A 21045-nucleotide genomic window follows, 5' to 3' on the forward strand; every position below is an offset into this window, starting at 1 on the left:
TTATGTTTTCTTGATGGATCGATCATTTTATCATTGCGAAACGTCCTTCTTCTTTCTCGATTTCTGTCTTCAAACCTATTTTGTCTGATAATAGTAGAGACATACCTCACAGATCATGTGGGTTTAATTCCAGACCAACGCAATGTTGCATTTACCCAATATTGCAGTAAAGTGAGCCACACAAATGTTTTGGTTTCCCAATGCATATAAAAGTTGTGTTTATACCATGCTGCTGCTGCTAAGTCACTTCAGTCGTGTCCGACTCTATGTGACCCCATAGACGGCAGCCACCAGGCTCCCCCATCCCTGGGATTCTCCAGGCAAGAACACTGGAGTGGGTTGCCATTTCCTTCTCCAATGCAGGAAAGTGAAAAGTGAAAGTGAAATCGCTCAGTCCTGTCCGACTCTTTTCGACCCCATGGACTGCAGCCCACCAGGCTCCTCCGTCCATGGGATTTTCCAGGCAAGAGTACTGGAGTGGGGTGCCATCGCCTTCTCTGGTTTATACCATATTATAGTCCTAAAGATGCAGTAGCATTATATCTTAAGAAAAAAAGCACCTACCTCAGTTAAAAAATACTTTATTGCTAAAAATCGACAACCATCTTCTGAGCCTTCAGTGAGTTGTAGTAGTAACATCAAAGATCACTGCTCACAGATATAACAAGCATGGTATCATATAATGATAATGAAGAAAGTTGAAATCTTGTGAGAATTACCAAAATGGGACACAGAGGCATAGAGGGAGCAAACGCTCTTGGAAGACGATCGCCCACAGACGTGCTCGACGCAGGGTTGCCACCGATCTCGAGTTGGTAAAAGGTGCAGTTTCACAATGAAGTGAGGCCTGTCTATACAGCCACTGCAGCTCAACTTTGGTTACTCTTCACATCGTATGTCTCTTTTAATCCCCTGACGTTCAGCCTATTTTTGTCTTATTCTCTTCTGTACTATTTTTTGTCTGTTTTCTGGGCCTGTTCCTTTTTCCTCCTTTCTGCCTGTTTTTTTGGGGAGGAGGAGACATTTCACTGGACGCTGGTTGGGAATCAAGGCTGGGGGTTCTGCTCCCTGCTCCGGCCTGTCCGCAGTGAGGCTGCGGCAAGATGCTTCCGTCTCTGCGGGCCTCGTGCTTGTCCCCACCGCGGGGCCTGACGAGACCGTGTCCTCTGTTCCCGGCACTGCTTGTGCTGCCCCAAAGGCTCTTAACTGTTATCTTCCTACCCGATCTTGCGGTGAGCAGGAGGCCCCAGCCCCTGCTCTCCAGGCGAGGGTCCAGTCCCGCCCGCCGCCCTGCCCGCGCCGGCTCCCTGTGCGGTGCGCCTGCAGCGGTCTGTGTGCGTCCTGGATTGCAGGTGGCTTTCTGCAAGGGACCTGTCATCAGGTGGGGTCTCAGTCCCTCATACCCAGAAGCAGAGCTCACAAACCAAGAGTGTTTTATGGCCTGCACCCTAATCAGCCAAGAAAGCCCCAGCTATCTCCCCTGCAGCAGGAAGTCTGTTAACAAAAGATGAATTAATAAGATCATCATTCTTTGCAAGTGGTTCCTTCTCCTGGAGTGTGGCCCCTCCCCTGGCCCTGCCCTTGCCACCGAGGCTGCATCTGTTGGGGTGATGGGTCTCAGCCTCCCGCAAGAGCCTTTGTGGCCAGGCTGCTGGCTGCCCAAGGGTCAGTAGGCCTGAGGTTCAGCCCTGGCTTCTCGGCTGACCTGGGGCAAGTCCTTCTCTGGGGCGGTCAGCCCAGGACTGTCACAGACATCTCGTCCCTGGGGTCTGCCTGGAGGAGGCAGGCCCCTCTTCATTCCCCTGATGGGGAGAAGCACCACTCACCCCCATTTAGAGTCTTCTCCTGGCCACCAGCTCTGGGCCAAGCTTTGCGCTGTACCACTCTGGGGGCTCCAGGAGAAGGTGGGGATCTACTTCTGGGGGTGGAGCACGCCAAGATAGACAAACACAGGTGGGACCTCTGCAGTGTGCCGTGTACCTGTGGTGAGGAGGGGTGGCCCGAGGACTCCCCAGGGCGCGGAGTGGGTCTTCTCAGAAAGGAGGCTGCAGTCATCCAGGTGGAGGGCAGGGAGAGATGGTGGTGTGGGCAGAGGGGCCAGAAGGAGCGAAGACCGGGGGGCTTACAAGGACAGGACAACGGATGTTGGGGAGAGCTTGTGCGTTCAAGGAGCCCAGGCGCTGGGCGGAAGCTGGGGGCTGCCCTGCAGCAGAGGGAAGTGGCCCCCTGGCTGTGGGGAGGGGCTGGGCCCCAGATCTGTGTGGATTCTGGGGAATCCTGTCCTCTTGAAAGGGGACTGGGTGTCTAGGACCCCCAGTTTTGAGAGGCAAGGCCGTGCTGGGGCTTGGGGATTTTGTGTGGACTTTCCCGCCTACCTCCCTTAGAGCTGCTGCCCGTGCAGGTGTGGGGCTCTCCCCGGCTCACCCTCCCAGGGCTCCTGGATGCTCGAGGAGGCCCAGGAAGAGCCGGGAAGCTCACACGTGGCCAGGCAGGAGATGCCACATTCCCAGACAGTGCTTTGGGGCAAAGGGTCCGGAGCAGAGTCTGGGCAGCCTGGGGTGATTCGGGATGGGAGTGGGCCACAGTCCTTCGGATCTTCGGCCTCAGGATCCTCCCTGGAAGCGGCGGAAGCCTCCCCGGGTGGCCTCGTCCCTGCAGCAGGGGTGGGGTGGCCAGGGTGGGAAGTGGGGGCCGCAGAGCGCCCCGTCCACAGCCGCCCCCCTCACCTGCACGCAGGCACGGAGTTCGAGTACACCGACTCAGAGAGCGAGGTCAAGGTGCGGAAGCGGTCACCCGCCGGGCTGCTGCGGCCCAAGAAGGGGCTGGGGGAGCCAGGTCCAGCCCTGGCCGCGCCTGGTGCGCGCACCCCCGGCCCCAGCAGCCCCGACAAGGCCAAGCTGGCGGCCGAGAAGGGGCGCAAGGCCCGCAAGTCGCGGGGCCCCAAGGAGCCGGGCCCGGAGGCGGGGCCTGAGGCCAGCGACGACGACCTGTGGACGCGGCGGCGCAGCGAGCGGATCTTCCTGCATGACGCCTCGGCGCCCCCCGCGCCCAGCAGTGCCGCGCCCACCGCCGCCAAGCCTGGCCGCTGCGCCAAGGCCGGCCTGCCCAGCCCGCGCAAGGACGCCGGCCGCGCCAGGGACAGGAAGGACCCCAGGAAGGTAGGCCTGGGACGGGGAGGCCGGGCGCCCGGGGGGCAGCGCGATGCTGAGGCCTCCGTTGGTGGTGGGCACTCCTCTGGGTGCCCCTCGACGGGCGTCTTTGGTGAGGACACCCGGCAGCTGGGCCAGTAAGCGCCGTCGTGTGAAGCGTGGTCTCAGGCGGTGTTTCAAGGCCTCTATGGGAACTGTCGCATGCTCCAGGGCAGTGACTGCTGTCAGTGGCAAAGGCTCACCCCAAAGGAAAACCTCATTTCTGGAGAAGTTAGTGAAAATAGAGCTGGGATTTTTTTTTTTCCCCACCCGAGGGAACACCTCCCTTTTGAGAACTCTGTGAGAAGTCTGTCTTGATGGGGCCTGCTGCCTTTCCAGCTGCACTCATACCGTACAGCCAGCTCACAACATGGGTCTCTGGCTCAGGCCCCTCTGCCCTGCGTCCCCCACACCACAGTGTCATTCTCGAGAAAGCCACCCAAAGAGACAGAACTCGGCGTCGGCCGGTAGGGGAAGGGGCTGCGTTTGGGTGGCATCTGCAGGGACCCCTTATTCGTGACCCCTCACGGCCGAAGCCACCTCGGGTTTTTCTGGAGAGAAGATGCTGGAATAATGCATGATGATGACCGTACTGGGGGATCTGCGGTGTGGGCCCGGCATGTCCTAATCGCTCTGCCATGGATCCTGCATGTGCTGGTGGGGGGACGCTTATGTCCTCTGCTAAAACACTCTGACTCCAACTCCCCTGAGCTGGCACAGACCCCACGGGTGGAGCCCTCACCCCCGAGGCCGGGCACAAGTCCCAGGTGGTCACTTGTGCTCTTTGCCCAGCTGGCTGTAAATCAAGGATTTTCGTGACTCCACCCCCGCCCCCCACTCAGGTCAATAATTCCCCAAAATGACAACTTGGGAAGACACTTGATTTACTGGTCCAGTTGATCGTAAAAGATGCAGCTTGGGAGCAGCCAGGTGGAGGAGACGTGAGGGGCAGGGTGTGTGTGAAGGGGCGTCGAGCCCCATGCCCCCTCCGGCACGCCTCAGTGTGTGGACCAGCCCTCTTGTGGTCGGAGCCCCAGCGCTAAGGGGTTTTCGTGGTCGCTTCATCACGGAGGCACGATGGAGAGCAGTCACTCAGGCTCCATCCAGCCCCTTGCTCCTCTCCCAAGAACGGGGATGAGGCCGAAGTTTCAAGTTTGGGTCGTGGCTGGTCTTTCTGCAGACCAGGCCCCATCCTAAGGCCATCCACGAGCTCATCACATGTCCCCTTCTTAGAACAGAAGATGTGCCTGTGACCCCGGAAATGCCAGGGCGCTGTAGGAGCGCTGTATCAGGAACACAGCAGGGGGTGGGGAGAGACCAAGTACATACTGCTTTTGACATCACAGGCCATGTAAGGAGGGTTTTACAAGCCTTATAAGGAAGTCTTAAAAACTGTACCTCACAGGTAGCCCCGGAACCGTCCCAGTCAGCCCAGCAGCTAATGATCATCAGAGCTGAGCTTACACTGGAGGCCTAGTGCCTGAGCCCCTAACCACAGGGCTCCCAGCCTCTCTGAGCCTTTCCCAAAAAGGCAGCTTCCCTTAGGAGAGGGCCAGGGGCTCACCTGATCCCAGCCTCCTGACGATACAGTCAGAGGTGGAACGGAACAGATTAACTGCCTAGGGCGTCAGACACGAAGGAAACCGCTCTGGGGCCAAACGGTTCACCGTTTGGTGAGGTGCCCTTTTGTATCCTGCTTCCTAGATTTGGAGTTAGATCTTGTGCATTCCCACATGCCATCAACTTTTTAGCTTACTTTTCTTTCTTTCTTGTTTAAAGTCACTCTCTAAGTGAAGGAATAGCATCCCACCATCTGGCCATCCTGTGGTTTTCAGTATCTCCTGCCAACAGCCACGCTGGCCATCGGTGATCTGGTTGATGGTGGTGTTTGCCATGGCAGTCATCCCAGCAACAAACATCTCTGCTCTGTGTACAGAACTCGTCACCTTCGGAATTCTTTTCTTTTTTTAAAAGAAGAAATGTTTCTTAGATATGGGCTTTCTGGTTAGTGGGAAAGAAAGTTACCAGTTTTATCTGATTGTAACAGTAATTGGATGATAAAGAAAAGGAAGAAAATTAAATTCCACGCAGCGGTAACTTTTCTTTTTTTTTTTTGCTGTCAATTTCCCTTTCTTCCTGAAGATGCAACTGCAAAGACATGCCCCATAAGACAGGCTGTCTATTTAATAATAGAAGTCAGGTGGAAAAGGAGACACGACCACATGAAACACTGTCCTTCCACCCCCAAGATGCCTTCTGATTTCAGAAATGGGAAGAGGATTACAAGACACATCAGAAATAAGAAAACATTGTGTGTGTGTCTGTGTGTGCGCACACGCCAAGTTGCTTCAGTATATATAAAGCTGTATATATATACTTCTCCCCCTAAATAGAGATTAAAACGAACGCATTTATCCTTGTAACATTCCCCACTTTGTTCCTTTTAACGCTGTTGGCTTTGAATTTCACTCGTCTCTTGTGGAAGCTGTGACTTCTACTGCTGTCTTGGTAACATTTGCCCAGTCTTCTTTTTTTCTCTGTCTTAATTTCCGTCTCCCCTGGCCCGTGACTCGGTCATTGGTATCAGGCACGTCTCTTCTAAAATGCACCAAGTGACCCCTGCCCTTGCTCCCGTCACCTCTGTGGCCTGAGCCTGCTGCCTGCCCCGAATATCATCACGTGCATCTCCCATGCTGTCACCTCTTCCTTGGCACAGGGCCTTGGCCTCTGGGATAGAAGCTTGTAACTGTGTCTGTGGACACTCCAGGTTGCTGGACATCTAGGTTGTTGCCACTCCTTTGCTCTGATAAGTGGAGCTTCGCACGGTCCCTGTGCACTGGCCCACTTTCCAGTGGAGGGAGCATCCCGGATCCACCCTGGGGGCTTTGAGCTCGGTGTCCCCCACTGCTGGGGCAAGAGGAAGGTAACTGCTGGTCCCCAGAAGTGCCCTGGGCAGTGGGGGCACGGTTCTGCACGCTCCTGCCAGGAATGTGCCCGCCTCGCCGAGCGACGCTGTCGTCATTCTTGGCCTCATTCAGCAGAGGGAAAAAGCAGGCGGGCAGCCAGATGAATTTCAGGTCTCCATGCCAAGGCACCTCGGTCGGCTGGTCACAATAAAAAGGGAGGCCTCTTCTCCCTGTCTGCCAGATACACTTGGCAGAGGGTGGGGGGAGGGAGGCTGCACAGCGGAATTTTCGGTAAATTCCCATCCGTGTTTAAGGAAAAAAAAGTACTGTGTGTGCACAAATGCGTTTGCGTAGCCTGTGAGTTTACATGATTGTGTGTGCTTGGGGAAAGTTCTGGAAAGGACACGCCACGCTGTTGTCATTCCCTCTAGTCACCTCTGCGGTTGGTGGGCTCGTTGGAGAGGAACTCAGCTACATGCACGTCGATATTCTTTTTTTTATAACAAGTAATGCATAGTGGTAATAAAGCCAGATTAAAACCGGAAATGCTTGCCAGGGGCGGGAGGGTGAATGTGGGGCCTGGGCCCGCTCTGCCCTCTGACAGCCACTCTCTGGCTTCATCCCCAGAAGAAGAAGGGCAAGGAGGCCGGATCTGGAGCCTCGCTGCCACCGCCCCGCGTTCCTGCCCTGCCCACCGAGGCCCGGGCCCCTCATACCAGCTCCCCAGCCTCTGCCAAGAGGAGCAAGGCCAAGGCCAAGGGCAAGGAGGTGAAGAAGGAGGTGAGGTTCCCCGGGGGCCTAGGCACGGCAGAGTTGCTTTGCTCAGTTGACAAATGCGGGCGATCCTGGGTGCCCCTCCCAACCCCAAGATCTGTGTGCAGCTGGAGGTGCTCCCTCAACCCGTCTTGTCCTCCTCCTGGCGCTCAGGTGGGATCTGGCTGCTGCTCTCTGTGCCACGCTGCATGGCAGCCTGATGGTGACGCCGGGGTCCGGCCCGGCCTCAGCCGTCGGTCTGTCCTGCTCTGTTCTCAGAACCGGGGCAAGGGAGGAGCCGTGAGCAAGCTGATGGAGAGCATGGCCGCTGAGGAGGACTTTGAGCCCAACCAGGACTCGAGCTTCTCCGAGGACGAGCACCTGCCCCGAGGCGGGGCGGCAGAGCGGCCGCTGACCCCAGGTGAGCGCCTGCCATGCCGTGTTGGCGCGGGCCTGGAGTATGGGGGTGCAGGGGGTTCCCCGGAGGCAGCTGCCAGCAGGGCCCGAGCGGGCCAGGCCAGGCTCGCGTAGAGAGGGGACAGGGTGACGGGGGATTGGCGTGTGCAGAGGCCCCAAGGTTGGACGGGAGCACAGCAGTGCCCGAGGTAAGCTGCAGGAAGGCCAGCGTGACTCTGGGCTGGTCAGTTAGGGCGGGAGAGCGGCTTTGGACTGGGGGCAGGCAGAGCAGAACCCCTTGTCTTGAGGGCCTCGGTGGGGGTTTGGGCTTTGCCCTGAAAACAGTAAGACGGAGGTCAGGGTGGTCAGGTTGGTTTCACGGTAAGCTCTTTGGCTGCTGTGTAGACAGGGAACTGGAGGGCTGGGGCAGGAAGTGGGGGCCAGGAAGATGAGTTAGGAGACTGCTGGGGGATCTGAGTGAGCAGCAGTCAGGGTGGGCCAGGGAGTGGGTCCAGGGGTGGTGGGACCCTGTGGGGGGAGCCGGGGCACATGGGCGGGATGGAGTGTTCGAGGGCTGTGTGAGCAGATGCGGGGAGGCAAGGCCTGTGGACAGGTGTTGGCAGGTGGGGGCAGCTGTCACTGAGGTGGGTCACAGAGGGAACCGCTGGGCTTTGTTGGCTGGGGTTTGGGGTGCCTGGAGGACATCCCAGAGCGATGACTTCCAGTAGGCACTTGGACCTGGGGGTCTGGAGCTTGAGATTAAAGAATGTAAATTGGGGGAGTACAGTGAGAAGAGCCAGGCCAGCCCCGAGGAGCTTTGTCACCTACTGGGGAGTGTATTTGTCAGCTATCGCTGTGTAACGACCAAGCATGCAGACTCAGTGATGGTTGGGAATAGGCTGTCAGCAGGACGGCAGGGTGACCTCAGCTGGGCTTGCTCTGGTGATAATGGGACAGCTAGCAGTCCATTGACACCAGGGACAGGTCTGCCCAGCGTGGGCCTCTGGGCTGCTCAGGGCTTGTTCTCTGACAGCCCTGCTGTCAGAGGCTCGAGAGGGACCGGAAGGCCTCTGGAGGGAGGCCTCCCTTCAGATTCAAGCTCTTCTCCCCTTATCCACTGGCTAAAGCAGGTCACATGGCCATGCCCAAGGTCAAGAGGTGGGAAGCCATTGCACCCATGCTCAGGCTGTGGCAGGGGTGCGGGTGCAGGCGGGCACCGAGACCTGGGCCCGTCATTCCGTCCATCCCAGCCAGTGATCTGGGTTTCTCTGAGTGAGGTGACAGCAGTGAGGGGCTGGGCCCAGGGTCCTACGGAGGAGAAGACTGGGTCCAGGAGTCTGAAGCAGCGTGGGTGGGCCTGGAGGAGAATGGAGGGAAAGAAGGAGCGGCAGTCTCGGGCTGGGGGCTGGTTGGGGCAGGAAGCCCAGCCTTGGGGGTGTTGCTGCCAGAACAGGCAGTGCTCCTCGTGGGGAAGGCGGGAGACTGCAGCTGAGGGGTGGCAATGGGGTCTGATGGCACAGAGCCTCCGGCTGAGGCTCAGCAAAGCGCTGGTCCTTGCGTGGGCGTCACCTGCGTTCCCACCTGCCTGGGGTCTTTGCAGACGCTGGGAGGGGGGCGTGTGCGCGTGGGCACACTGCAGAGAGGGGTGCTGGAGTGGCCAGGTGGGCCCAGGGGGCGTCTCCAGGCCGCCCCCTGCTCCAGCCTCACCTCACCGCCTGCCCTCAGCTCCTCGCTCCTGCATCATTGACAAGGATGAGCTGAAGGACGGCCTGCGTGTACTCATCCCCATGGACGACAAGCTGTTGTATGCGGGGCATGTGCAGACCCTGCACTCGCCAGACATGTGAGTGGGGGTGGGCCGCCTCGCACAGAGCCTCAGACCCCCACCCAGAGCCTTGCCGGGCTGCTGTGGGCGCCTTGCTTCAGCTCTCTGAGCTGTGGCTTCCCCGCTCCCCCCATAGGATGGGGGCTCAGGCAGGCTTGGAGAACAGCACACTCTGTGGGCGGGCCAGGGGGCAGGGCGGACTCCCAGGTGGCCCCCAGGTGGACAGGGCTTAGTGGGAGGGAGCAGGAGAGGGCGTGCTGGCCTTCCCTGCATCTGTGACCCCGCCTGGTCATCTTGAGGAGATGGGCCCAGAGTGGGGAGACCAGTCCTAAGCTTGTGCAGCAAGTCAGCAACCCCCCAGCTTGCACACCCCATCCTGGTGGTCCAGGAGGTAGAGCTGGCCGTGGGCTGAGGCGGGGTTGCCTGGGGGGACCTCACGTCACCTCGCCCCATCTTTGCAGATATCGAGTGGTGGTGGAGGGTGAGCGTGGGAACCGGCCCCACATCTACTGTCTGGAGCAGCTGCTGCAGGAGGCGGTGAGGGCGGGCCCGGGGGCGGGGCCGCTGGGCTGTTGCAGGAGGCGGTGGGGGCGGGGCCGGGGCGGGGCCGCTGGGCTGTTGCAGGAGGCGGTGGGGGCGGGGCTACGGGGCCGGGGCGGCCAGCCTGGCGCTCATTCCTCCCCTCCCCAGATCATCGATGTGAGGCCGGCCTCCACGCGCTACTTGCCGCAAGGGACCAGGATCGCAGCCTACTGGAGCCAGCAGTACCGCTGCCTCTACCCTGGCACGGTGGTCCGAGGTGAGACCCGCCCGCAAGACCCTCACGGCACCCCCGTTTCCCAGCGTGTCAGCATGGATCCATTTGGTTCCTGAAGGCCAGCTCAGACAGACTTAAGCATTGAGTTTTATTGGCGTTGGTTGGAGCGGGGACTTTCCCCTGGGGTCATCAGGACTCAGGGTCCCTGTGTCCGTCAGCCATGCTCTCAGCTGTGCTGGCTTCACGCCCCACCCCCGAGGACTCCTCACCTTCTGAACAGACCCTGTCTCATGGAATGCGCCGCTTTCCCATCTGAGTCCCAGAATGGAGTTGCACTGAACTGGCCTGGGTCACCTGGGTTCTGTGTCTTGCGCTCGTCCTTGCTAATGAGTGAGGCAGCTTCCTGGTTTTGCCTGTGGACTGGAAGAGACGGGAAGGCGGCTTCCCTAGGGAATCTGACCGTGTGAACAGAATAAGAGGTTGACAGCTGGGCAGACAAAGGGTAACGGTAGCCCAGAAGACGTGAGTGTGGATACAGACAGAACTCGCAGATGAGCAGGTGGTGGACACTGAGCTAGTGCAAAACCAATGCATCTGGGAGCCAGGAGTCTGGGCGTGTGTTACAGTCCCAAGTCAAACCCGGGGGCAAAGGGAGTCCACCTGTCGGCCGCCTAAGTCACCTGTATGTGCCCAGGAGATGGGGATGGAGCGCTGGGCCAGAGTCCCCTGACGAAGGGAGCCGTGCCTCCCCATCCAGCTCTCCTGGGGCTCCAGCCTCCTGAGCCCCATGGGCTGGCGGCTGGGACCTGTGCTTGCAGTCCTGCTGAGAATTCCACCTCTCTGCTGTGCTGCATCTCGTGTCTGTTTCCCTTCTTGTGGCAGAGGACCTTCTCATGGCTTCCAGAGAGAAAGGGTCCGTGGGAGGGAAACTCCTCAAGTACACACACGTCCGAGTCTGCTTGTTCTCTCCCAGTCTTTAGAGGTAGTTCATGGGTATAAATTCTACATTGGAAATCACCTTCCCTCGCTTTTTCTGAAGTCAGCATTCTATCGTTATGTGGATTCTGATGTCGGAGGTATCCTATACCAGAGTTATTCCCAAATCGTCATGGGAGACTTGGCACCGTCCCCTTACTCCCAGATCTGGAATCTCATGTGGCCTCTCTCTCTCTGTTTCTTTCTCTCTCTCCTGTGTCTGTCTGTCTTTCTTCTTCTCTGTGTCTCTGTCTGTCTTTTCCTCCCTGTCTCTCTCTCTCTCTCTCTGTCTCTTTCTGTGTCTCTCTGTCTCTGTGTGTGTGTTCTGTTGGGCATTTGGGGGAAGGGCACTTTAGTTTGGAGGAAGATTTCCAGTTCCTGGAGATTTTTCTCGTCTCTCTTCTTGGAGAGTCTCCTCCCTCATTTACCCTCTTTCCTTGGGTCTCACACTTGTCTGGTGGCCCTCTCCTGCTGTCTTTTGCCCATTATCATCTTTTTCTTTATTTTTTTCTATTTTCTGGGAGATTTCCTCACCCCTGCCTTCCGGTCCTTCTATTCCGTTGCATTTTTGATGTGTCTGCTATTGTTTATAACATTTCTAAAGTTCTTTCTTATTCTTTGATTTTTTTCTGTTTTTAGTGATCTCTCTTTGTTTCATGGATTCCTTTTTTCCCTGAGGCCATAGTGTTTCCATTTGCGGTTTCTTCAGCTCTGTTTCCTCCTGCAGTCCCCTTCCCGTCTCTGCGGGCTCCTGTCTGTACCTCTGTCCTTCTACTGTCTTTTGCTGGAGGCTGTTCTTTCATCACTGGCGATGCTCAGCGAGGGGACTGGAAGCTGTGTGTGGGCAGGACCTGACGGCGGGGGCGCCAAGTACGAGCGCCAGCGGCTCCTCCCGCCAGCCCGCCCGTGGCACCATCCTTCGGGACTTGGGGCTCCACGTCCAGCACCTAGGAGTGGGGCTGGGGGACACCATTCAGTGTTTGGACTTCCCTGTCACCCTGGTTGGTGTGGTGCCCACCACTCTCCTCTGCTGTGCCAAGTGTCCTGGCGTGAAGCTTGCAGCTGCCGTGTGACCCCTAGTCTGCCCAGTGACCCCTGCACCCCAGCCTGCAGAGGCGCTCAGTGCTCAGGAGAGGGGACCCCAGGGCTCCCCTGTGAAAGCTTGCTTCCTTCCCGTTGGCACAGCGGGCCCAGCATGGAGGAGTCCCGCTCGTCTACTCAGGTGTCGTCTTCCGAGAGGCCACATTCTTGCAGCTGCTGTCCTCCAGCCTGCTCCCTCTGCTGTGTGGTCCCACGCTCGCTGTTCCTTCATCACTCTGGGGAGGGCCTTGGATAGGTGGACATGGCCACGTGCCTGGCTGGACAGGGGGAGCCCACGCTCCCAGGACTGCCCGGCTCAAAGCCCACATCCTGCTCCATTGCCCACCTGCCCTCATGCGTCCTGCGCCCGGGGCTGCTCAGTGGCTGGTGTCTGCTCCCCTTTGCCCCGCGTCTGCCAGGGGGCCCAGGCCCGTGGGCCTCCCCTGACCCTGCCCTCCTCCAACAGGCTTGCTGGGCCTGGAAGATGACGGGGACCTCATTACCGTGGAGTTCGACGACGGGGACACTGGGAGGATCCCCCTCTCGCACATCCGCCTCCTGCCGCCCGACTACAAGATCCAGTGTGAGTGGTCTGGGACCCCCCTGCCCCTTGACCAGTAGGAAACCCGGGCTTCGGAGGGGAGATGCCTCATCGCGGCTCCCTCGACTAGTCAGAATTAGGACCGGGACACTGACCCAGAAGTGCCAGGGCTGCAGGGCGTTGGATCCTCCACATGGACCACTAAGACCACAGTCAGCCCTGCCTTGCTCGTTTATTCGAGGAAGCCTCATTGCACGCAGGTGCAGACCCCCGAGCTGCGCTCCTGCAGACGGGCCTGCCGCCTGACCACGCAGCGGGTGCAGGCCACGCTGCAACGTCCGATTCCCCTCCACCCCTCTGCCCATGGACGGGTGACGCTCCAGCAGCAGTGGGGGGCGGAGGCCGGGCCTGAGCTGCTGTCTGTCCTGCCCCGCAGGTGCGGAGCCATCTCCGGCGCTCCTGGTGCCGAGCGCCAAGCGCCGCAGCCGGAAGACCAGCAAAGATGCCGGGGAGAGCAAGGACGGGGCCGCGGCGGCACCCGAGGAGCCCGGCGCTAAGGCTCGGGGTCGTGGGCGGAAACCCAGCACCAAGGCCAAGAGCGGTACGTTTTGGGGACTGACCTGCCGGCACGCGGGGCCTGCCACACTCTTGTAGTGTCTGCACAGAGACCCCCCACCCGCCTGTGCGGGAACGTTGACAGGAAGCAGGCTCAAGGAGCTCGTGGGTCTTTCAGAGGCAGAACCGAGGTCCAGGCAGGCGTGTCCTTCCAGAATCCAGTGCAGGGCTTCCAGGGCAGTGGGGATGGTGCGGTGTGAGAGCCGCTCATCCCGAGGACCTGAGAGGGCCCCCAGCTCTGCCCAGCTCTGCAGGGCCAGGAAGGACATGGGCTCGCTGGCCCCCCAGCCCTGACTCACCGGGCTGCTCCTCCTCTCTTGCAGACAGAGCTGCCGTCCTGGAGGAGGGGGGCTCAACAGATGACGTCCCCGGTACCCCACTGGTTCTGGAGCCCGTCAGCACCCCAGGTTCCAAGAAGAGCCCCCCAGAACCCGTGGATAAGCGAGCCAAGACCCCCAAGGCTCGCCCGGCGCCCCCACAGCCCAGCCCAGCACCATCCACCTTTGCCAGCTGCCCGGCTCCCGAGCCCTTCGGGGAGCTGCCAGCCCCTGCGGCGGCCCTGGCCCCCGCCCCCCTCGTCACCGTGCCCATCACCATGCCTGCCACCCGCCCCAAGCCCAAGAAGGCCCGGGCTGCCGAGGAGTCGGCCAGCAAGGGCGCCCGGAGGCCAGGGGAGGAGGCTGAGCTGCTGGTCAAGCTGGACCATGAGGGCGTGACGTCGCCCAAGAGCAAGAAGGCCAAGGAGGCCCTGCTTCTGCGGGAGGAGCCCAAGGGCCTGCTTGGCCTGGGCAGCTATGCGCCGGCAGCCGGGAGCCCCGAGCCCAAGGCCGCCCGGCCCAAGGCTGCGGATGGCGACCTGGCCCAGGAGCCTGCGGTCGGGCTTGCGTTCGAGGACTCTGGGACCCCCAAGAGCCCGGACAAGGGCCAGGCCGAGCAGGACGGGGCTGAGGAGTCGGAGAGTGGCAGCAGCAGCGGCGGCAGCAGCAGCGACAGCAGCAGCAGCAGCTCCGAGACGGAGGGCGAGGAGGACGGCCAGGGCGGCGGCGGCCGGACCTGCAGCGCCTCCAGCTCCAGGGCCTCGTCCTCTTCCTCCTCCTCGTCGTCCTCGTCCTCGTCGTCCTCCTCGTCCTCATCCTCCTCCTCCTCCTCGTCCTCCTCGTCCTCGTCTTCATCCTCGTCCTCCTCCTCCTCATCTTCGTCCTCCTCCTCCTCATCTTCGTCCTCCTCCTCATCCTCCTCCTCCTCCTCCACCACAGACGACTCCTCCTGCAGCTCTGATGACGAGGCCGCCCCCGCCCCCACGGCTGGTCCCTCCGCCCCGCCGGCCCTCCCCAGCAAGGCGCCCAAGCAGGCAGGCAAGGCCCGCTCCTCAGCCCACTCCCCCGGCAAGAAGGCACCGGCGCCTGCGGCCCAGGCTCCCCCTCCGCAGCCCACGCCACCTCTGCCGCCCAAGGCCCAGGCCGGGGCCAAGAGCCGGCCCAAGAAGAGAGAGGGTGTCCACCTCCCCACCACCAAGGAGCTGGCCAAGAGGCAGCGCCTGCCGTCTGTGGAGAACCGGCCCAAGATCGCCGCTTTCCTGCCCGCCCGGCAGCTCTGGAAGTGGTTCGGCAAGCCCACCCAGGTAGGTGCGGCGGGGGGGTCATCTTTCTCTGTCGTCCCAGCAGCCCCATGGTGGAGGGTTGGGTCACAGCTGTGGAGTCCATGTGACTCCCGAGTCCCACCCATCCCGGAGCAGCACTGCCCCCCTGGTCCCGGGGACCTAGACCCACCCTTGGAGGCACCCAGTTGACCCACACAGTCCTGTGGCAGGCCTGTAGTGACCGTGCGGCTGGTCTCAGAGCCACATAGCCACGTGGCCTGAGTTTCTTTTCTTCACTTTCGGGCCGGTCAGGTTAGCAGTCGTAGCAGAGGCACTTCTTTCCCTCTTTGCAGGTTGAAGTCCAGGACTGAGTCTCCTGGGCCTGGCTGGGTCCCTGCCCGCCCTGAGCTAGTCAGGGGAAGGCCCAGCATTCTGGCTGACTGGGTCTGAGGCACGTGGCCGCCCCTGGCGTGGGTGGGGGTCGGTTCTGCAGAAGGACCCCTCCTGGCCCACCCTGTGCCTTGTGCACACACAGACACACTTGTACACGCACATGCACACACCTGCACATGCATGCACATGCGTGAAGCTTCTATATGTAGAAAGGGAACAGTCCAGAGGCCACCAGTCCGCCCCACGCCCCTGGGCAGGAAGAGCTGGGCCCCTGGCCCATGGGAATAGCCAGTCAGGTCAGGTTTGCCCGCGGCATCCGCTGCCCTGAGCCAGGGTCCTCTGAGGCCACGCGGGAGCCAGGCGCCCTGCTGGGTGTGGACCTCTGTAATGCCGGTGCTGCCAGGCAGGCAGGCTTTAGGGGTTCGTTTCTATGGTGATGTATCGAGACTCGCTTGGGGGTTTCTGTCTTGGCAGCAGCCTTTTAGGGCTAGCCACTGTGCCAGCCAAGGGCGGTTGGATCCCCTGGGGCGGGACAGACAGCTCCACCTGGCCCCAGGCTGCACCCCCAAAGACTGTTTAGGATAGGGTGGGGGATCCCCCTTTGTCAGACAAGGGGGTGTCCTCCCACTCCCACAGCTCTTGCTCTCCTTCTGACATCCTTGCCTTTGATTCGTCCCCTGGGGTCATCTGGGGCAGAAGATCTGCTGCTTGACCCTGCAGGGTGTGAGCTATCTGACTTTCATCCACCTTGGATTGCGGGCTCCAGGCTAAAAGCGCCTCTCTTGGCAAGGCCACTACTCGAGACAGCAAACCGGGGTATAGTGATTCTTTTAGGGTCTTTGCTGATGAGCCACACTCAGACATTCCTGACCAGGCCCGCCAGAGCCCTGATCCAGGCAGACACTTTGTCCAGGGACATATCGAAGAGCAGTGGTTTCTGAGCCAAGGACAGGCTCACCCTCACCACCCTGTCCCCAGGGCGATCGGCCAGTTCCTTATCTTGGCATCTGCTCTCTGCACATTCCAGTGTCACTGTTACTGAGTGCACTTACTGCTGCAGAGGTCGGAGCACAGGGCCAAACTTAATAGAAAAGTCTGCGGTTGTCAGCTTCAGGTCCAGCTGGATCCAGCAGCCCAAAGGCTGTCTTCAGATCCCTCTCAGACCCGTGCTCCCAGCTTTACTTTCTCCTTTCTCTCTCTGCCCTGCTCTCCTTCTCCGGCAGCTCCTCTCCTCTTGGCAGTAGGCAGCCCCGTAGCTTTCAGCTGACCTACTAGCTCAGAAGTGACAGTGGGAAGGAAGGATCTTCTTTTAAAAATTAGGGTTCCAGGGAAAGTGGGTGGAGCCTCCTTTGGCTTAGGGCCTGAGCACACCCCTGAGCCAATCACAGTGGCCAGAAGGAGGGTGGGCTGTTTGGATTGGCCAGATCAGGTCCCGTGTTGGCCACAGAGGCGGGGTCAGCCCCACTAGGCACTCCATGGATCAAGGGGGCATCTCTGAGTCTGAAGAAGGTAGCCTTTGGGGCCTGAAAACATACCTGCTGTCAAAGATGAGCCGGCTTAGAGGTCTTAGCCACCTATCTCACCTTAAATCAGTTTGTAACATGCCTTGAGCTGAAAATAATTTGAGCGGTTTACAGAACAGGTAAGAAAGTCTGTCATGGACTTCAGGACTCCCTGCTTCCACTGCAGGGGGCACAGGTTTGATCCTTGGTCGAGGAACAAAGATCCCACATGCTGTGATGTGGCTAAACAAACAAACAAGTCTCACCAGGGACTCAGTGAATTAAAAGTAGAAAAGGGTCAGCCGGGTATGGTAGGAAATTAGTATGCAGGTTTTCCTTGTTTATACCAAAAAAAAAAAAAAAAAACCCCACACCCTTGGCGCCGCCTAGTGGCCAGTCCGAGAAGGGAAAGGCGGGTTTTACAACTTGGTTTGAAGGGAAGGCGCAAGGGCTCCACTGGAGGGCAGAGCAGAGCTGAGCCGGCTTGGCTCCTGGGCAGCATTGGCCTGGGGTCAATGACTGGTCGCGGGGCTGCCTCGGGCAGAGTTTGGGCTCCGATGGCTGGTCTGTTGACTCATTGGAGCCTGCATACCAGCCTGTCCCAACGCTGGAGAGGCAGGAGCGCTGAGAGGCCGCCAGGGAGTGTTTATTGCGAGAAGAGAAATCCAGCCACCAGCCCAGGGCTGGATCCTGTTGGCCAAGCTATGATCTCTGTGAGTGGCTTTCCTGGGGTAATGTGTGGGGCAGTCGGCTGTGCCTGGGGGTTAACACTGTCCAGGCCCTCCTCCCGGAGCAGACGATGGCACCCCACTCCAGCACTCTTGCCTGGAAAACCCCACGGACAGAGGAGCCTGGTAGGCTGCAGTCCATGGAGTTGCTCAGAGTAGGACACGACTGAGCGACTTCACTTTAACTTTTCACCTTCATGCATTGGAGAAGGAAATGGCAGCCCACTCCAGTATTCTTGGTTGGAGAATCCCAGGGACCAGGGAGCCTGGTGGGCTGCCGTCTGTGGGGTCACACACAGTTGGACACGACTGAAGCGACTTAGCAGCAGCAGCAGGCCCCTCTCCCTGGCCTCTGGTAGGGCCCACTGGTGCAGAGACCTGGCACTGCTCACTGTTCAGGGTGGTGTATGTAGATTGAGGCTGCCCGGAGGGCGATGGGCTTTGCAAGTGTCGAGTGGAATCTGTGTCCAGTGGAGCAGAGAGCACGGGGCTGGGGCGACCTCCCCATCCGTCTGGAAGTTGGGGGTCAGCAGGGGCCGGCTCTGCCTCAGGGGCTGGTGTCAGGACCCCGCAGGAGGAGTGGGGGCCTGCTGGGACTCGGCAGTAGGTGTGGCGTCTGCAGCACTGTGGCTCGTGTGGGCGTCCCAGGGCCCTCCCCCCCCCGCCCACCCCGCATCAGTGCCCACCCGGTTCTCAGCACGGAGTCTTAGTTCACGTAAAGTCCCTTTGGAGGCCCACTCTGCCACGGGGGTGAGCCGGGGCTCCCGATCAGGGCAGGCAGGGGCCTCTCGCCCTGCACTGCCGCTGCAGAACCCAGGGCCTGGGGTGGGGGAGGCGCACCCACCCTGACCCGCCCGCCCGCCTGCAGCGCCGCGGCATGAAGGGCAAGGCCCGCAAGCTCTTCTACAAGGCCATCGTGCGCGGCAAGGAGATGATCCGCATCGGGGACTGCGCCGTCTTCCTGTCGGCCGGCCGCCCCAACCTGCCCTACATCGGCCGCATCCAGAGCATGTGGGAGTCGTGGGGCAGCAACATGGTGGTCCGCGTCAAGTGGTTCTACCACCCCGAGGAGACCAGCCCGGGCAAGCGCCTCCACGAAGGCCAGGTGGGCCGGGCTGCCCTGCTCTGGGGTCTGGGGGCCAGGTGCCGGGTTGGGGCCAGGGGTCAGGCAAGGCCGGGCCCAGGCTCACGGCAGCCCCTCGTCTGCGCACACAGCCCTGGGACCAGAAGTCCGGCCGCAGCCTCCCCGCCTCCCTGCGGGCCTCCAGCCAGAGGAAAGACTTCATGGAGGTAGGAGCGCGGGGGTGGGGCCTCCTATGACCCCGCCCACTCGGGGGGCTCCCGACCCGCACCGCTGCCTGCTGTGTCCCGGTCTGCGCCTCTGCCGGCCTCTGTCGCCCTTGCTGTCTTCTTCCTCAAGTCCCTGGGTCTCTGTGTGTGTCTGTCCCTTCCTTGATGTCTCAGTCTCTGTATCTCTCTGTATCCGTCTCTGGGTCTCTTTCCGTCTCTGCCTGTGTCCCTGTCCCAGGGGCTCTCTCTGGGTCTCTGGCTGCCTTCCTCCTCCGCCCGCCGTGTTTCTTGGGTTCTCTCCGGGGCTCCCTTCTGGCCCGCCGTGCCCTGATGCCGCCATGTGCCCACAGCGCGCCCTGTACCAGTCCTCGCACGTGGACGAGAACGACGTGCAGACGGTGTCGCACAAGTGCCTGGTGGTGGGCCTGGAGCAGTACGAGCAGATGCTCCAGACCAAGAAGCACCAGGACAGCGAGGGCCTGTACTACCTGGCGGGCACCTACGAGCCCACCACGGGCATGATCTTCTCCACCGACGGCGTGCCCGTGCTCTGCTGAGCCGGCGGCCCGCCTGCCCCCCACTGCCAGGGCTTGGCGGCCGCGTGCGCGGGCTGTGTGCATGCAGGTGTGCCCGTGGATGCCCCAGCGTGTAAGTGTGTACATGTGTGTGCCCGTATGCATGCACGTGCGTGCTCACATGTGCACACGTCCAGATTCCCTCCCCTCTCAGCGATCAGGGTATGGCTCTGCCGGCCCCTTGGGGCCCCCCAGCACCTTGTAAGCACTTGGCCAGGCCAGGCCCCAGGACCCTCAGGCCGACGCCAGCTGGGGATTTGGTGGGAGGGGGTGTCTGAGCAACCAAACTCATGCTTGCTCGGAGGTTCCCACTGCTGGTGGGTCCTCCTGGTGCCCCGCCCCCTCAGCACAGCACGCACCCTGAGCCTCCCACCGCGGGGCCGGGCCGGCCTCCTGCCCCCAGCCTCACTGACCCAGCCGGGCCTGCGTGGGCGCCTGCCTGGGGTCTGGCCTCCACCCTCCACCCTCTCAGGATGGCCTGGACTCGGGGAGCAGAGCCAGGTTGGGGGGTGGTCCAGCAGCATTGGCCAGGTGCCAGGGGGAGCGGGCTGCGTGCCCTGAGGCCCCGGGGAGGGCCCACCCCACCCGCCGGTCCAGACCCTCACACTACAGACAAGCCCATGGTGCTGAAACCTCGTCCCCATGCCCGCGGGGAGGCGGCAGTTCTTAGCCTGTACAGTTTTATTGTACCAAGAGACTCTTCCCTGTATCATACGCCTTTAAATGGAGTCAACTTTTTAATTATATATATAAAGATAAATATATATAAATATATATAAATATAAACTTTTTAAAACTGTGAAAAAAATAGCTACAAATTATAAAAAAAAAAAAAGCGAACACATTCTGACGTGCAGAATATTATTTTTTATTTCCTGTTAGATTGTGAGTGTCTAGCACCCCGCTTCACGGGCCCCCGTCCTGTCCCAAGCACACCCCCACCCGCCCCCAGCCCAGGTGTACTGTACTCGCCCCCACGATGGAGAAGGACCTAGGGAGAGCAGAGGCTGAAAGGGCAGATGGCCCTGCTCAGCCCACGAAAGCACTTAGCAGCCCCCGCGCCTTCCAGGGGACGGGAGGCCTCGTCCAGACAATCTTAAGGGAAGGAAAAGCCAGGTTTCGGTTTTGTTTTTTGGGGGAATTATTGTTTTCCTTTTTTTTTTTTAAGTTTCTTTTGGAATTTTGTTTGTTGGCGAATTCTGTGTGATCTTTTTCATAAAAAAAAAAAACAGAAAAAAGAAAAAGCTATAATTGGAAAAGTACGGTTGTCTGGCGTGGTTCATTTCAGGGGCTGGGGTGGGCCTGGTGTTGGGATGCAGCTCCTGGAGGGAGGCTGACATTTCCAGGAGGAGGAGAGCAGCCAGCGGCTGCCTGCGATTGTTGGCGGGTGAGCCAGTCTAGCGGAAATGGAAAGTTCCCTAGCCTCACCGACGCTGTCCTCGCTGACACTGGTCAGCAGACACAGTCAGTGGCTACCGGGCGGAGGCTGGCCTGTGTCCGTCGGTGCAGAGTTCTCCCAGCCAGGCTGGAGTGGGCCAAGACGACAGAGCATAAGGACCCGTGAGCACACCAACATCACAGCTCTGCGGAACAGTCATCAGTGAAAGGACCAGGACCTACCAGAAAGATCTGCAACTGAAGACGTAAAGAAGGAACCACAGTGAGACAGGAGGGGTGGACACCCCCAGGGGCTGAGCCGCACACTGGAGAAGAAGGACTTCTGCAGGAGTGAGCCTCTGAGCCGCACACCAGGCTCCCCTGCTCGGGGTCCTACTCTGGGCAGACACGCCCCCCAGCATCTGGCTTTGAAGGCCAGCAAGGCTTAATTTTGGGAGTTCCACAGGGCTAGGGGGAAAAACTTCACCCTTAAAGGGCACACACGGAATCTCTTGTGCTCCAGGCCTCGGGGGCGAAAGCCATACCTTGATGGGAGATTGGCCAG

At 60.0% G+C, this 21045-nt stretch overlaps 1 protein-coding gene across 11 annotated transcripts in view; it reads left to right on the forward strand.

Moving 5' to 3' along the window:
* Nucleotides 1-20362, forward strand: part of TNRC18 (trinucleotide repeat containing 18) — an 89806-nt gene extending 69444 nt beyond the window's left edge. For all 11 annotated transcript variants that reach the window (XM_070362128.1, XM_070362127.1, XM_070362134.1 and 8 more), the window contains 12 exons: nucleotides 2737-3158; nucleotides 6722-6874; nucleotides 7127-7268; nucleotides 8969-9086; nucleotides 9530-9605; nucleotides 9759-9867; nucleotides 12347-12463; nucleotides 12858-13022; nucleotides 13360-14657; nucleotides 18107-18343; nucleotides 18454-18528; nucleotides 18879-20362. In XM_070362128.1, coding sequence (XP_070218229.1) covers nucleotides 2737-3158; nucleotides 6722-6874; nucleotides 7127-7268; nucleotides 8969-9086; nucleotides 9530-9605; nucleotides 9759-9867; nucleotides 12347-12463; nucleotides 12858-13022; nucleotides 13360-14657; nucleotides 18107-18343; nucleotides 18454-18528; nucleotides 18879-19085 — 3119 coding nt within the window. In that variant the 3' untranslated portion in view covers nucleotides 19086-20362. The remainder of the gene's footprint in view (nucleotides 1-2736; nucleotides 3159-6721; nucleotides 6875-7126; nucleotides 7269-8968; nucleotides 9087-9529; nucleotides 9606-9758; nucleotides 9868-12346; nucleotides 12464-12857; nucleotides 13023-13359; nucleotides 14658-18106; nucleotides 18344-18453; nucleotides 18529-18878) is intronic.
* The last annotated feature ends 683 nt before the right edge of the window (nucleotides 20363-21045 follow it).

This window comes from Bos mutus, chromosome 25 (genome assembly GCF_027580195.1).
Source record: "Bos mutus isolate GX-2022 chromosome 25, NWIPB_WYAK_1.1, whole genome shotgun sequence".
Taxonomy (NCBI): domain Eukaryota; kingdom Metazoa; phylum Chordata; class Mammalia; order Artiodactyla; family Bovidae; genus Bos; species Bos mutus.